The following is a 16282-nucleotide window of genomic DNA, read 5'->3' on the forward strand; positions in this document are numbered from 1 at the left end:
GTGGACCGTTTCAACACGTGCTCTCGTCCACAGACCCATGTGGATTTAAGGAGTTGTCAGAGTTGAGGACAGATCTCGGGGGCCGGTGGCTTGGGCACGGGCCAAAGTCCTGTCACAGCGGTAATGGCCGTCCTTGAGGCGGCGGCCCAGGGGTGCTGCTTTTATGTGGCCGGAGACACGGGCCAGAGCGGGCGGGCGGTCAGTCCACTCACACACACACACACATCCCTCTTTATCTGGGAAAGTGAGCCTCCTCCCTGATTTGATGTTCCAGGGCTCAGTGATTAGTCTCCAACCTCTTATGACGAGAGCATAACTCCTCCCCCTTGTACCACTGGGAGAGAGTCAGGACTGGGCCCTTCTCCGGCCCAAACAGGACTGTCCTATACAAAACACACACTATTGCCATCTATTAAAATCCAGTGAACGATGAAGAAACTCACCAAAGGAATAAAAGACAAACGGGTCAAAATCCCAGCAGTCTCATACCACCTACTGTAAAGTCAATGTAAATGCTGAATCATCTCCATTGCGCCCCAGTTGACTGATAGAGTTGACAGTGATCTCTGGTGGCAGAGGTGCGTGTACATATACGCCACCTCCATTAGCCGTTAAAATTCCCATAACGCGTGTGTGCACGTCGGGAGCGTTCCTGCGATGTTAAAGATGCGTTGGGAGAGCGCAGCGTTAGCCGCTTGTCTGTCAGCCACTGCCTCTCCCGTAGATCTTTATGGCACGCCCACGTCGAGCCTGATGATCGTCAAAGCTGAAAAGGTGCAGTCTCAAGAAACGTTATCCTCTCGTCTAACTCAGACATCCTTTCATATCCATCTCTCTGTTCTCTTTATTCAATAATGCCCTCTGCTCCCTCCCTGTACCACAGGGAACTCTCGTTGTTCAAATATCATATGCACAGCACCAGGTCGACCTTTGTTTAGTCCGAGCATATGCTCTTTCCCTCTGAGACTCCTCTGCCTTTTATTTGACATAATCTCCCTTTCAAACTGCTGGGCATGTGCTCTGAGCTGAACTAGAAGGGCCTCAAGTGTGTAATTGCAGCGACAAGCAGGGCTGCATAGGAGTTGGGACTGTGGGTAGGCAGGCTAGTTATGTTTGATTTTTCTACCTGGAAAACCAGCATTGCGCTCTCATTCCACTTTTGATGTGAAGACTGACATTTTGAAAAGGGGAACAGTATTCTTATTCAATCCAAACGTGTAGCCCATGCTGCATTGACAATAACATTTTTTGTATTTTGAGTTCATAAGCTTATGGAACGCTATTATCTTTAGGTCAGCCCTATGTTGTCATCACAATGGACCAGTAGACTACACATTACCCCCTGCTGATTTCATGTGTGGCGCTGATCACCTCCCCTCGTCTGTCTGTCCCCAGCCCACAGTGTCCACTGGTCATGGAGGGGGCACCAGTGAGGAGCAGCAGCTGTACTGGGCGAAGGGCACTGGTTTCGGTACAGGCTCCACTGCCTCAGGCTGGGACGTGGAGCAGGCCCTCACCAAGCAGAGGCTGGAGGAGGAGCATGTCACCTGTCTGCTGCAGGTAAGAGTCCTCTAGGCCTAGCTGGGTGTAGTACATCCTGATGGTTTTCCCACATGGCACAAAGTGTCACTTAGCTAACAATGGGAAGACCTATGCACTTACTTTTTACTTAAGTCATTGCTGTGTAGTTACCCCAGAGAAAGCCCTATATGTTTTGCTAAAATTGGGTGTACTCCACTTATTCTCCCCCTGTCCGCCAGGTGCTGGCCAGCTACATCAACCCAGCAAACTGTGTGAGCCACGGAGAGGCCCCTACAGGGGAGAGCAGGGGCCACAACAGCAACGCCCTTCCCACAGTGCTGCAGGAGCTGCTCAGCCAGTCGTGCCTCATTCCAGCCATGTCCTCCTACCTACGCAACGATTCCGGTGAGTGAACCCTCTTCTTCTTTAGTCTTCATCTTGTAACTTTCCATGTAGGTTATGGTAACTCCCGTTAAGGATGACTGTGCCTTTAACTGAAGGGGAAACTCGATGGCAAATCCCACAACAATCTATTTGACTGATTGAACATATCAACAGTGCTTATGAAGAAAGATGCTGCCCTTTTCTTTCTATTCCAGTGCTGCATTTCTCAATGGCTTCTCCTGGTCTCAGACAATGTAATGAACCTTTTATTGGAAAATAATGATCGACCAGCTTTCGTTGTCGAGTAGAAATAAAAGACAGTGTCAGGGTCAGATGTTACGGGAAACGTAGTAGGCTATTGGATGAGGTGGTCATCTTATGCGCATTACTTTGTCCTTTCTGCTTCTAGGCTACCTGGTAAATTGCAGTGAGAGCTAGATGTGTGTGTGAGTTGATCATTGCTTGATGAGACAGCAGATGGAGCTGCAGTATCTTCCTCTGACATGGTGATGAGAAGACCAATATCTCACGATACAATACATATATTTATCATTCAAAAGAGCCCTGAAATTCCAAGGGATGTTTCAAGTGTTTGCTCAGTGAAGATTTACCAGCTGAATGCATACATACGACACTTACACCCTTGGCTCTCACTCCCTCACTTCCACAAAGATGTACTTCAGTACTCATTACCAATGATCTCTCTGTGCGTATCACAGGACTTCATATCAGTCAGGAGAGGTCTTGAGTTCCTGGGAGTAGACATTCCTATAGTCCACCGCAGTCCACTAAATAATGGCACTGCTCGAACCCACAACTTTAACATAACACTACTTTCAATATCGGAGAGTATATAAAAACAATCTATTCATGCTAAGAGGATATAATTATATAAAACCGTAAAGATATAAAACAGTAATATAAAGTCATTTACAGTCTATCAATAGCTATTGCTTCTGTGGTGGTTGACGCTCTCCAAGCAATTTCAATTATATGAATCCATGCTTTCAAAATACCCATCCACTTATAATTCTGTCTTTTCATGCGACAGAACATATACTGTCTAATTTGATTAGGTTACTTGTGACTTAGTTAGGTGGAAATTATTGTGTGGCAAATGCATTCATTATTTTGAAGATAGGAACTCGTTCTCGATAATAACTCATTCTCTAATCTATATTGAACCATTTTATTTTATATTTTTGAATATACAACGGACGTCTTTGTTAGAATTTGTTCTGAGAACCCTTTATCTCTCAAGTATAGTTATAGAGAAGTTGAGTCAAGGTCATTCTTATTCCGAACATGTACCATCATAATTCTACAGTACTGTGGGGAGTCAGTACTCTGATGTAATTGGGGTGTGATGGGCTTTCTGTGAAGGCAGGATACGGTGGTAATCTGCGAAGGTAATCCCTAGTCCCCGGGGGGCGAGGGTTGACCCAGAGTTAACTGATCACCTGAGCTAGATGTTGGCTCGGTCCATTGCTCTGACTAGGTTTTCTGTCTCTTCAGCTCTGACCCTGGGGTTTCCAGAGGGGCATGCAGGCTTGTGTTCTTTCAGTTGGCTGATAACCTCAATGAGGATACATCCCAAACCCCTCTTAATAGGAGTGTTCAGTCCACCGGACCAATCCCCCACATGTTTAGGCTTTCCACGGTCTGTGAGAGAGTATAATATATTTTCTCTCTTTTGGGGATAGTGGAATCTGTGGTTCTGTCCACATGTTGTGGACATTTTAATGGATGCTTGTTTTTGTCCAGTCATTAATGAATAGAAACAGGAAAATGTTGCTCACGGACCTTCTGCTATTGCCAGGAATAAAATGGAAAGTTGGTACACTGCCAAGGAAATAAAAGAACCTTGAACAAACCTTTTCATTGTGTTGTTTCTACAAATACACGACTTCTAACGACCCCATCACAGGATACATTAGTGTTTATGGACAGATTATTGGCATGTTTTATTTCACCAAGGTGCGTAGACTCACCCCCCAAAATTCTTAAGTTTCTTAAACTGTTTGTTCTGAACTAAAATTGGCAGGTTGGCCGATATCAACGTAGCCTCCATTCACAAGGACTTTGTGTTGCATATCAGGTGGTGGCAGCTCATAGCTCTGTGTGTATATAGCCGCAACTGCCTCTTTGTCCGACGCTGTTAGTGTGTGTGTATTCACAGGAGCGACTGTGTGCTGGTGTGAATTTAAAGCGCCCCTGGTCTCATAATTAAATAACAAACGGATAAAGAGATGAGTATTGTAATTGGTCTTCATTATCGGGTAAATGTCTCAGACACGGTCACGCGTGGTGTGCAAACATGCAGCTGTGGCTGCCTGCTATTAAGTAAAAGTTTACTGCCTCCTTTTTCATTGTCGCACTCTTTTCTCCTGTGTTGTAGTAATGGCAGGAGTTTTTCTGCCATTGAAGTTCTCGGGTGGGCCTCCTAAGCGGCAGAGATTTGTTTTATTCTTCCGGATGGAAAAATCCATTCAGTATAAATTTAAACAACTACCAGATATAAAGTATGTAGGAAAGATAATGGACCTATATACTTTTTTTATATAATATAGTCTGTGAGAACTAAAATCACAAATAAAAGCTAGACAGTCCGGGAGAACAGAAAATTCAAAAAACAATGTTTTTAACAGTATATATTTTATTTTTGAGCATAATGACACAGCATTGGCAAATTTGCATATAATTGTAGGAAATTGGCTTTAAAACTGCAACATTCTCTTAGCTCCATGGCAGAATATGTAGAATTACAGGGAATTTGCTTTTAAACTAAATATTCTCTCAGCTGAAAAACTACAAAATTCTCTGATGCAAAAATGTAAAAAATAAAATGTATTGTCACACACTGGATATGTGCTATGTAATGTACAACCAAGATAGGGGCCTCTAAAATGTTCTCTCGTATTCAGCTGTGTCCAGGCCCCCTGCCAAACCCACAAACCTAAACTCCTTTATGATGAAAAAAAGCAAAGAAACATTTGCCTTTTTAAAATGGACAAATCAATTGACACATTTTGACACCCAATTTAATTACAAATTGTGTTTTTAGTGATTTATCTACTGTGCAATATGGTCAGTTAAGTCAGTTTGTGAGCGTGTGAGCGCTGATGGAAGCCAAGGGCTCATCTCACTCTGTTGTGTCGGCGCCAGCCCTCAGAGCCATGAGCTGTCAATAAATGTCAAGGGGCCCGCTGGTAATGAAAAAGTGGGAAGAGACCTAAGAGCACTCCTGCCGTGTCTCTTTTTTAATAACTTGCTGTACTGAGGAGTGGGGGGATGGGGTGCTCCTATCAAAAAGCATTAAGAGCAAGGTAGGGGGCAAGCAGCCCTGGGAGGTGTGTGTGTGTGTGTGTGTGTGTGACAGAGGCAGACTTGGTATTCAGTAGGAGTGTTGCCCTGGTGACACGGGGATGATGTTCTACTCTGCCTCATAGGCCAGGATCAACTGTTATAAACCTCCATCTCATTCCTACATAATGCACTGCTTTCACTTTGTATACCATTTACCTTCAAAGCCTTTGCATTTTCTTCCCTCCAGTATGCTCGTAGAAAGAGTCATGAAATTCCTTGGAATGTTGGCCTAGATCCTTGCCGCTTGGATTGTGTGGTGTTTTCCGAAAAGTGCAGATACCTTTGCATCATGAATGACACCAAACCCACACACGTCAGTCTTTCTATTAAATATTTTAAGATAAGGCTACAGTCCAAACCCGTTCTCATACCATGCACCATTCATCCAGTGTCGCTACATTAAAAGCCTTGCAACTAGCAAAAGGGATACCATACTAGTTTACATTAAAAGCATCATTAAGGCTACTACACCACACTGCTGTTTATCTTCATTCATCCACTTCATCCTCAGTGTGATGCCTAATAGCTGCTTTGATGTATATCTTAGCCCAGCCTGCCCCTGCACTCCTAAGAGGCACCGGGGGGAAACCCTGTTGTGTCCCATTGTTTAGCGTGGTCCCTGTTCCCTCCCTCTAACCCTCAGTCCGACTACCCGCCTCAGGCCGCACTCATTCCTCCTGCTAATCTCCCAGCTCGGCCGCGCCGCTTGCGTATTGTTCCACATTAGTCATCGGTGTCTTGGCAATCCTTTTGGGACGCATTACGCAGCCGCCACGCACTCCATCACAGGATGTTAAGCCATTAGTGAGAGGTAATACCTTTTAATGTCACTGCGAAACTCATTTATTTTAATTGAAAATGTCCTTTCTCCCCTGGCTCGCTCCCCTCCTACCCTCAAACATAACCCTTCTCCCCTGCACTTCACCGTCCATCCTTGAGTATGTGCGTTGTGTGTTAGGAACAGCTTGTTCAACAGTATGCATGTAGTCAATGCTTTTAAACAGCTTGTTAAATGGTACGCATTTATTTTATATAACCTTTATTTAACTAGGCAAGGCAGTCTAGAACAAATTCTTATTTACAATGACGGCCAAACCCGGACAACGCTGGGCCAATTGTGCGCCGCCCTATGGGACTCCCACTCACGGCCAGATGTGATGCAGCCTGCACTCGAACCAGGTACTGCAGTGACGCCTCTTGCACTGGGATGCAGTGTCTTAGACCATTATTTTAACAGATTATTAAACCGTACGTACATTATCAAAACTATGTGGATACCTGCTCATCAAACATCTCATTCCAAAATCATCGGCATTAATATGGAGATGGTCCCCCCTTTGCTGCTATGAGCCTCCACTCTTCTGGGAAGCTTTTCACTAGATGTTGGAACATTGTTGCAGGGACTTGCTTCCATTCAGCCACGAGCATTAGTGAGGTTGGGCACTGATGTTGGGCGATTAGGTCTGGCTCACAGTCGGGGTTCCAATTAATTCCAAACATGTTCGATAAGGTTGAGGTCAGGGCTCTGTGCAAGCCAGTCAAGTTCTTCCACACTGATCTCGGCAAAACATTTCTGTATGGACCTCGCTTTGTGCATGGGGGCATTGTCATGCTGGAACAGGAAAGGACCTTCCCCAAACTGTTGCCACAAAGTTGGAAGCACAGAATTGTCTAGAATGTCATTGTATGCTGTGGCGTTAAAATTTCCCTTCACTGGAACTAAGGGGCCTAGCCCGAAACACCAAAAAACAGTCCCAGACTGTTATTCCTTCTCCACCAAACTTTACATTTGGGACTATGCATTCGGACAGGTAGTGTTGTCTTGGCATCCGCAAACCCAGATTCGTCATTCGACTGACAGATGGTGAAGCGTGTTTCGTCACTCCAGAGAACGCGTGTTTCCACTACTCCAGAGTCCAATGTCTGCGAGCTTTACACCATTCCAGCCAACGTTTGGCATTGCGCATGGTGATCTTAGGCTTGTGTGCAGCTGCTCAGCCATGGAAACCCATTTCATGAAGCTCTCAGAGAACAGTTCTTGTGTTGATGTTGCTTCCAGAGGTACTCTGTAGTGAGTGTTGCAACCAAGGACAGACGATTTTTACGTGCTTCAGCTCTCGGCGGTCCTATTCTATGAGCTTGTGTGGCCTACCACTTCGCGGCTGAGCCGTTGTTGCTCCTAGACATTTCCACTTCACAATAACAGCACTTACAGTTGACCGGGGCAGCTCAAGCAGAGCAGAAATTTGACTAAGTGACTTGTTGGAAAGGTGGCATCCTATGACGGTGCCACGTTGAAAGTCACTGAGCTCTTCAGTAAAGCCAGTCTACTGCCAGTCTGATTACAGCACGCAGTTTGGTTTTGTAACGTGTTGTTTTCCAACCATGTGATTTGTTCACTTCTTGTGTAGTTACTTAGGCTGTATTACTAGCTGCTTTATTCATCTTGTATGTCCTTGTCTATATTGATTCAGACACGATGTGCACATTCACGCGTGTACACACACACACACACACACACACACACACACACACCACATGCAGGTAGGTGCAACTGACAATTAAAATGTTGTGATGTGCGTTCCAGATGGCAGTCGACACATCTGAAACCGAGCAGATCTGACCCACGCTCAACCTTTCTCGTTAGAATGCAGGATACACATGCTAGTGGAGGTTAAATTATTTCCCCCATGTTGCATGTGACTGGGAACATGCCACCCTGACCTTTTTGGTGATATTTGAAGAAGCTCAGAATCCCGATAAAGCTAAGTCCTGGAACATGCTCTAAGCATGAAGACATGATGTACTTCTTCACCATATTATGTCTCTTACTGGCATCACTGCATTGTATCTCACATAAGCACATGCTTTTGCTTATGCCTACATTCTCCCACAGAATCCATCATAGATGAGGCTTGAGTCTAATTCATATATTCTCATTTTATTGTAAAAATGTTCCCTATTGCACAGTACATCTAGAGTTTAGTTTATTCATGTGTTTATAAAAGCTTAGATTTTTATACAGAAACTGAATCGCTGACACAACCCTGAAATCAACATGAACAAATAGCCTACATCAAAATAACCGAACAGAACGTGGAAAGAGATGCAGAAAGAGAGAGAAGATTAAGTCTGGCCTTATGTATTAGTAAATGCGGAATGGAGCTTTTTGCCAGTGCCCACAAGTTACTTTCCACCCCTGCGGATGATTTAATCACCACAGCAGACTCTCCTTTTTGTAAAAAATATCTCTCTCCCACTTGCCTTTTTATTGCAGATCTCCAGGTGGTCGATTTGAATTTAAATGTGTAATTGTCATTTCCACTCCTTCTGCTTCGTCTTGTGGAGACGAAATAGACAGAGAGATGGTGTATCTCTCTGTTGTGATGTCTCATATCATGAGAAGCGGTGACTAACACTTTGGTGTGTGTAGCCTATCTGACGGCAAGCAGCACAGTACATTACAGCACCACGCCATGCCCCTGAAACCATCCGGACCAGTGACGTCAATATCCCTTTGTCTGTTTTTTTTAAATCCACTTGACAAAGGAGATTGGTCGGTAACACTGTCCGTTTCCCTCATTCTAATGAGTCCAAGGTGAAGTTAGTTCCCCCCAGGCTGTGCTGGCCTGCAGCCCAACCCTGTCTATCGCCCCCTCCTGGATCCAGCACAGCCATGGTCCTGATGTGTCCACCAGCTCACTATTATCTCTCTGGTTCATGGCTGTGAGACGCCATCTCCCACGGAACTGTCCACCCTCAATCTCTGTGTGAGGAAACTGCTCCCCCCTCCTATTTTAATATCTTGTCGTTTTGCACCTTTTTTTATAACTAATACCTAGTTAGAGGGAGTAGGAGCTTGGCATGTAAAATCCAGTATACGTTTGGTGGGATTTAGATGGAAGCTTGGTTTGTGCCTTGACGTTTGGGGGATCACTCCCACTCTGGCTTGGCTCACACAACGGTGTAGATGTAAACAAAGACAATGACGAAGAGGTTAAGGAAGGTGCCAACGATTCCCAGCAGCGCCAAGATGGACTCCTCCTGCTCCTCCTTGCTCTCTAGCGCCCGCACCTCCTCAATAGTGATGACCGTTGGGCCCATGGCCATGACGCTCGCCCAACCTGGCAAGGGTGCTGCTGGCACTTATCTGCAGAGGGGGAGAGAGAGACAGAGGCAGCCCACCTGACATGGAGGCACATACAGAGAAATGAACATTAGATAAGAGAAACAGAACGCAAGCCCATAATCCGGAGTGAACACAGACAATGGGAATGAATTTAGATGTTGCAGTTTAATGCTGCACTGCTATGATGCATCCAACTCCCCTCCCCACTAGTCCTCTCCTCCATGTGCTTTATACGACACCCTGGGGAAAACTGAACCAAAAAGCCCTCGGCTAGCCTAGCCAACAGAATCCTCAAGAAGAAATCAATGGTGATCGAACAAAACAATAGACATGCACAGCACAATGGAGATTTAACTGCAAATTACACTGTTTATTACCTGCCGTAGCTGTTGCTCTGCCCACCGCAATAGATTCCTAATATTCGGCATCCCTTACGGTCTAACCGCATTGAAAATGTTTAACCTCCGCAAATGTTCAGTAACACTGGATCATGGTTTTAATGAGCCCCTTACAATCCACCCTCTTTTTCTCCGAAGGTGGTTCATGATTCTCTCCCCTCCCCTCCGTCTAAGTTGATTTCCTGAGCATGATGTCCCTACTGAGCAGTCTGAAGGGAGAGGACAGGGGCTCTGGCTAGTGCCAGCCCTCCAGGGAAAACTACAAGCAGGTAAACCATGCCACAGCCAGCCAGTGCTGAGAAGCAGGCAGCGCAGAGCATACAGCCAAAACATCACCAGCGTCAACAATAAGCAGCCCCCTCTGAAACAGGCAGATCCTACCATATTTCAGAAAAGAGACATAATTGAAAGAGAAGAGATGAGTGGTGAAAAAGGTGTCTTACCCTAAGGCGTGTGAGGAGCTGGGTGACATCCAGCATGCTTTTGGGTCCTCAGCGGAGAAGCATGGCCACACACAGGAGCCTGCATTTGGGGGGGGACAGGGGGAAGCTGGCTGGGTACCCACGCTCCCAGCGTCACAGAAAGAGGAATATGTGGTAAGGAAAAGAAAAGGAGATCCGGGCTCCAAACTGCGTCTTGGTGTGCGGCACTGTACGCAGACACTGCTCTCTGTGAAAACCACCCCCTTCTTGCCCGGATGAATTCTCCAGTCCTCTGCGCCACCCCCTTGGTTAAATACTGCCTTGGTTTTGGTTGCGGTATTGTCTCCTTTTTGCTTTTGTTATTTTATTCCTCGGGTCTCCACAACCAAAGCTGAAGCACTAGGGGGCTTCTTACGCTCCCCCTCCCCACTACTCTCCCCATCCTACTGCCCCACTCTCCAATTCCACCACAGCCCCCCTCTTCCTCCTCGGCTCCTGTTGGCTCTTTGACCCTCTTAGCAGCTCAAAGAGAGAGCCCCAGTCTCTGTGACAAATGTACACGCCCCCACCCCTTCTCTCCTTCCGTCCTTCCTTGCTTCCCTCTTTCTGGAGCAGAGCAATTAGTGCCTTTCAGAGGCGCCTCTCTCTCGCCTGCCGCTGAAACCCGGAGCTACAGCCGCGCATGGTTACTCTGGAGCAGCTAGTGCTTGCGGCAACTACTACCGCACCTCCAGTCCGCTGTAGAACAATCGACTGATACTACAGACAGCCCACGCCACAGCAAGTGTTATTCCAAAGAGCCAGTAAAATCCCAGAGCTGTTTGTGAACAACCGGAGAGCTGGAAAGCCGGAGTGCTGCTGCGTAGCTGTTGCTGTGTGGGTCTGCAGCTGGTGGCAGCTGTGTTGTGGTGGGTCCCCTGTGCAAGACGTGCCGTGGGAGAGCCGTGCATTGCATAACCAAGCAGAGGGAAAGAGGCCAGGTCCTGGTGGCTGTGGCGGCAGGAGGGAGGGAGGGAGGAGGGACTCTTTCTGCCATCTCCTCTTCTGCTGTGGGGGCTGGTTGAGCACCAAACAGAAAAAAAGAGGGGAGCGAGAGAGTAAAGTGGGGACGGGGGGGGGGGTGAAGTGACCCCTTCCTCAATGCTGCACGGTGGCAGAATGTCTCCCTTTGTCAAGCATAGCTCGACTGTCATACCTGCGAAGGGAGAAGTGTGGAAGAGGAGGGGGAGGAAAGGAATAGGTGGCTAAGAGGTGAAAGGCTGTAGAAAGATGTCGGGCCTCATAACATTTGCGTCATTTGCGCCATTTCAGAAAAGTCTGTGCACGGGAAAAAATATTGAGTCTTAGAAACTTGGTGCGAGCCATACATACACCTTTCCTGTTATAAATCAAACCTGTCGCAAACAAGCATTAAAACGCCGCCTGAAAAGTGCCTTCCATTAACCATGGTGACAATAACGCTCTTTGTTTGCTATATAATTTGGAACTATGGTCATTAGGCCATGACAGTTTCTGAAAGAGCGATGGCAATTTTCATCACATTTCTGTGGAGGTGTGGGCAGAATGGTTTTTATATTTTGCAGTGACTTTTTCGAACTCAACATGCATGCTGCCTATAGTGAGTGCCTGTCAACACATTCTGCAAAATTGATTGTACACTGCTCAAAAAAATTAAGGGAACACTTAAACAACACAATGTAACTCCAAGTCAATCACACTTCTGTGAAATCAAACTGTCCACTTAGGAAGCAACACTGATTGACAATACATTTCACATGCTGTTGTGCAAATGGAATAGACAGCAGGTGGAAATTATAGGCATTTAGCAAGACACCCCCAATAAAGGAGTGGTTCTGCAGGTGATAACCACAGACCACTTCTCAGTTCCTATGCTTCCTGGCTGATGTTTTGGTCACTTTTGAATGCTGGCGGTGCTTTCACTCTAGTGGTAGCATGAGACGGAGTCTACAACCCACACAAGTGGCTCAGGTAGTGCAGCTCATCCAGGATGGCACATCAATGCGAGCTGTGGCAAGAAGGTTTGCTGTGTCTGTCAGCGTAGTGTCCAGAGCATGGAGGCGCTACCAGGAGACAGGCCAGTACATCAGGAGACGTGGAGGAGGCCGTAGGAGGGCAACAACCCAGCAGCAGGACCGCTACCTCCGCCTTTGTGCAAGGAGGAGCAGGAGGAGCACTGCCAGAGCCCTGCAAAATGACCTCCAGCAGGCCACAAATGTGCATGTGTCTGCTCAAACGGTCAGCAACAGACTCCATGATGGTGGTATGAGGGCCCGACGTCCACAGGTGGGGGTTGTGCTTACAGAAACAACACCGTGCAGGACGTTTGGCATTTGCCAGAGAACACCAAGATTGGCAAATTCGCCACTGGCGCCCTGAGCTCTTCACAGATGAAAGCAGGTTCACACTGAGCACGTAACAGACGTGACAGAGTCTGGAGACGCCGTGGAGAACGTTCTGCTGCCTGCAACATCCTCCAGCATGACCGGTTTGGCGGTGGGTCAGTCATGGTGTGGGGTGGCATTTCTTTGGGGGGCCGCACAGCCCTCCATGTGCTCGCCAGAGGTAGCCTGACTGCCATTAGGCACCGAGTTGACATCCTCAGACCCCTTGTGAGACCATATGCTGGTGCGGTTGGCCCTTGGTTCCTCCTAATGCAAGACAATGCTAGACCTCATGTGGCTGGAGTGTGTCAGCAGTTCCTGCAAGAGGAAGGCATTGATGCTATGGACTGGCCCACCCGTTCCCCAGACCTGAATCCAATTGAGCACATCTGGGACATCATGTCTCGCTCCATCCACCAACGCCACGTTGCACCACAGACTGTCCAGGAGTTGGCGGATGCTTTAGACCAGGTCTGGGAGGAGATCCCTCAGGAGACCATCCGCCACCACATCAGGAGAATGCCCAGGCGTTGTAGGGAGGTCAAACAGGCACGTGGAGGCCACACACACTACTGAGCCTCATTTTGACTTGTTTTAAGGACATTACATCAAAGTTGGATCAGCCTGTAGTGTGGTTTTCCACTTTAATTTTGTGTGTGACTCCAAATCCAGACCTCCATGGGTTGATAAATTTGATTTCCATTGATAATGTTTGTGTGATTTTGTTGTCAGCACATTCAACTAAAAAGTATTTAATAAGAATATTTCATTCATTCAGATCTGTTATTTTAGTGTTCCCTTTATTTTTTTGAGCAGTGTATATGTATTTACTCAGTGGGTTAAATACTTATCTAATCAAGATATATTTGTAACATTTGTAAAAAAAAATATATATATTTATTAAAAAAAACGAAAAAAACCTCAGTCTTCCACTTTGAGAGTATTTTATGTAGATCGTTGACAAAAAATGACTTTTCAGTCCATTTTAATCCCACTTTGTAACAAAACAAAATGTGGAAAAAGTCAATGGGTGTGAATACTTTCTGAAGGCACTGTGTGACCGCTTGGGCCGGGCAATTAAGTTATAACTACCACAGTCATATAGGCTACCCTTGAAAGTACCTCGGCTATGGCATGTTTGTCTTTGAAGGTACACTACGTATTTTTAACACTAGAACTGCCTGGTCTTTCAGCCTAGCATATTTTAAGCTTATTATGTTACTTGTCTTTGCTTAGTATCCAGAGCAATGCTGCCCCGCAAGTGGTCATGTACTGAACATATTAACAGCGGGGATGTTCTTTTCAAAATCGAGCTTCACCTCTTGAATTGAGTTACTTGACAAAGGTAAGTGTCATAGAATCAAATGTAGAATATGCTCTTTCTGATACTATATAAACTGAACAATCATATAAACGAACATGTAAGGTGTTGGTTTCATGAGCTGAAATAAAAGCTCACAGAATTAGTCCATACGCACAAAAAGTTTACTTCTCAAAATATGTTGTGCACAAATTTGTTTTCATCCCTGTTAGTGAGCATTTCCCCTTTGTCATCCAACTGACAGGTGTGGCATATCAAGAAGCTGATTAAACAGCATGATCAGACCCATGATCAGACCCACATTCCAAACAAGCCTGTTTGGAATGTGGTCTTAGCAAGCCATGACCATGACGGTCCACTACTTACCTAAAGGATTTCTCTGCTTTGCAAACAGATCGTACCGCTAGTGTAACATACATGTACGCTTGCACAGTTTTAGCAGCACAGCACTCTGCTCTACTTTACGTAGGGCACATTCCAGTGCTCCTCAGAAACCTGTTCCACAGAGAGCTCAGTAATGGGATTTTGATGGGGGTTGGCAAGGACACCACTGTAGATACAGCTGCTCCATAACTTCCTTTTGCCTTCTAGGAAGAAGGGAGACCTGGTTAGGAGGTTGGCACTGGTGACTCAGAGCCCCAACCATTACGCTTCCAGCTGCCCTCTCATAGGGCGCTGAGGCAGAGACTGGAGGAAGGGGGTGATAGACCTCACCCACGCTCCCTCGCCACAATCCACTCCCAGGGACGACTCAATACTAACCTGGTTAACGTCACTTCACTTGATTTTATGCCCATTAACGGTAAACGAAGTGCATGGCAGGTTTTATGAAGACCTATGAATGTCATATCCTGTTCTCAGCAGTTTTGTTGTGGCAGCAGGGAATTTCTAACTGTCATTACCTAGACATTACTGAGCTTGCACCAGAGCGCAGTATTGATTGGTCGTGCTGTTTGCAGCAATGTTGAAATTGCTACCTGATCTGAATAGATCAACTGAGGCTTACATTTGAGTGGATTAATGCATGCTACATTGGCTTACATCTTGTTGTATGAACCAGTTTATTTGTTGTTTGCCTTTTTTGGCACCAGGTCACTGATAGCCCCACTCCTAAATTTCTGTTAACCTGAACCCTTATCGTCCAGTGTCCACTTTCGAGCCAATGGTAGAACTCTCCTCAGCCCTGGCTTCCTGGCTTTGCGGTGAATGTTTGACCAGCTTTAGTGGATGGTCAGCACTCAAACATTCCATGAGAGGAATGCCTCAAACAGTGATGAATGGATGAACACCTCACTGATCATTAGGATCCACATATACCAATCACTCCAATGCTGGGAAATTACACAACAATTAATGGCAATTATCAGCAGGGCAAATTCTACAGCATCAGCCTCTACTGTTCCCAGGCAACCCATTTGGAATGACTCCAATTCCATGAGTCAAATTACAACTGTGGTAAAATGATTAGGATCCCTGGTGTTTTGTTGCACACAGAGGAACGACTTGTTCTCAAGGGGACTGGGGAGGATTTTTTACGGATCAGATTTTTGTCTTGATTAGAAACAAACAACTTAACTTGATTATGGCTTTTTGTCTCCATTGAATTTGTCCCTAAAATGTATCCACCATCCCAAATTGTTTCATTCCCTGGTATAGATATGCCTACTTGACAAACAAGAAACCAATATTCTCACGCTAACCACTTCTATTGATGTTGCTTAAGCTTAAAAAGTTTTTCAGAAACTTTCTTAGTTAAAAAATGTTCTCAAGATAAAAGAATAAATTCAAAGCAGCAGATCAGCCTTTAGGCCCCTCTCCCTGGCAGATCTCATGGTTGGTATTCCTCTTCACTTCCCTTTGTTTGACATTTGCTCATCCTCTCATCTCTCCTGTGTTGTGCCCTGCCTGTCAGTCTCAGTCCACTCTGGCACACTCCCCGGTCGTCTCCCTAAGTGTCCAGAGCTGAGGGATCTCCTGGGCTCTGACGCAGCCCGCCTCAACCTGCCCAGCGAAAGCACACTTTCTTTTCTCATCAGGTCTGCCACCATGCGCATCGCTGCTCCCTCCCCATGGACGAAAGACAGATTGGGAAAATAAGAGGGAGAGCGTCAAACAGATTGGGGGAGAGGGGGGACAAAATGTGATTAATATCCAAAATTATGTTTTTTTTAAACGTCAAAACATGTGCTGAAAGCACAGCACATGTTTTTCTGACGTGACTTGGCGCAGGTACCCCATTTGTACCCCTGTACACTAATTTACATCACAGGGGTGTTTTTTTCTTTACAGGTGCCCTTTTTAAATCCCTCTTTTCACTGTGTGGAGGCGTGGATCCCGCC

General features: G+C 46.0%; 1 protein-coding gene across 20 annotated transcripts in view; it reads left to right on the forward strand.

The window, feature by feature from the left end:
- Window positions 1-16282, forward strand: part of LOC139411172 (baculoviral IAP repeat containing 6) — a 158844-nt gene that overhangs the window by 86482 nt on the left and 56080 nt on the right. For all 20 annotated transcript variants that reach the window (XM_071157089.1, XM_071157148.1, XM_071157191.1 and 17 more), the window contains 2 exons: window positions 1396-1560; window positions 1761-1926. In XM_071157089.1, coding sequence (XP_071013190.1) covers window positions 1396-1560; window positions 1761-1926 — 331 coding nt within the window. The remainder of the gene's footprint in view (window positions 1-1395; window positions 1561-1760; window positions 1927-16282) is intronic.

Source organism: Oncorhynchus clarkii, chromosome 1, assembly GCF_045791955.1.
Source record: "Oncorhynchus clarkii lewisi isolate Uvic-CL-2024 chromosome 1, UVic_Ocla_1.0, whole genome shotgun sequence".
Lineage (NCBI taxonomy): Eukaryota > Metazoa > Chordata > Actinopteri > Salmoniformes > Salmonidae > Oncorhynchus > Oncorhynchus clarkii.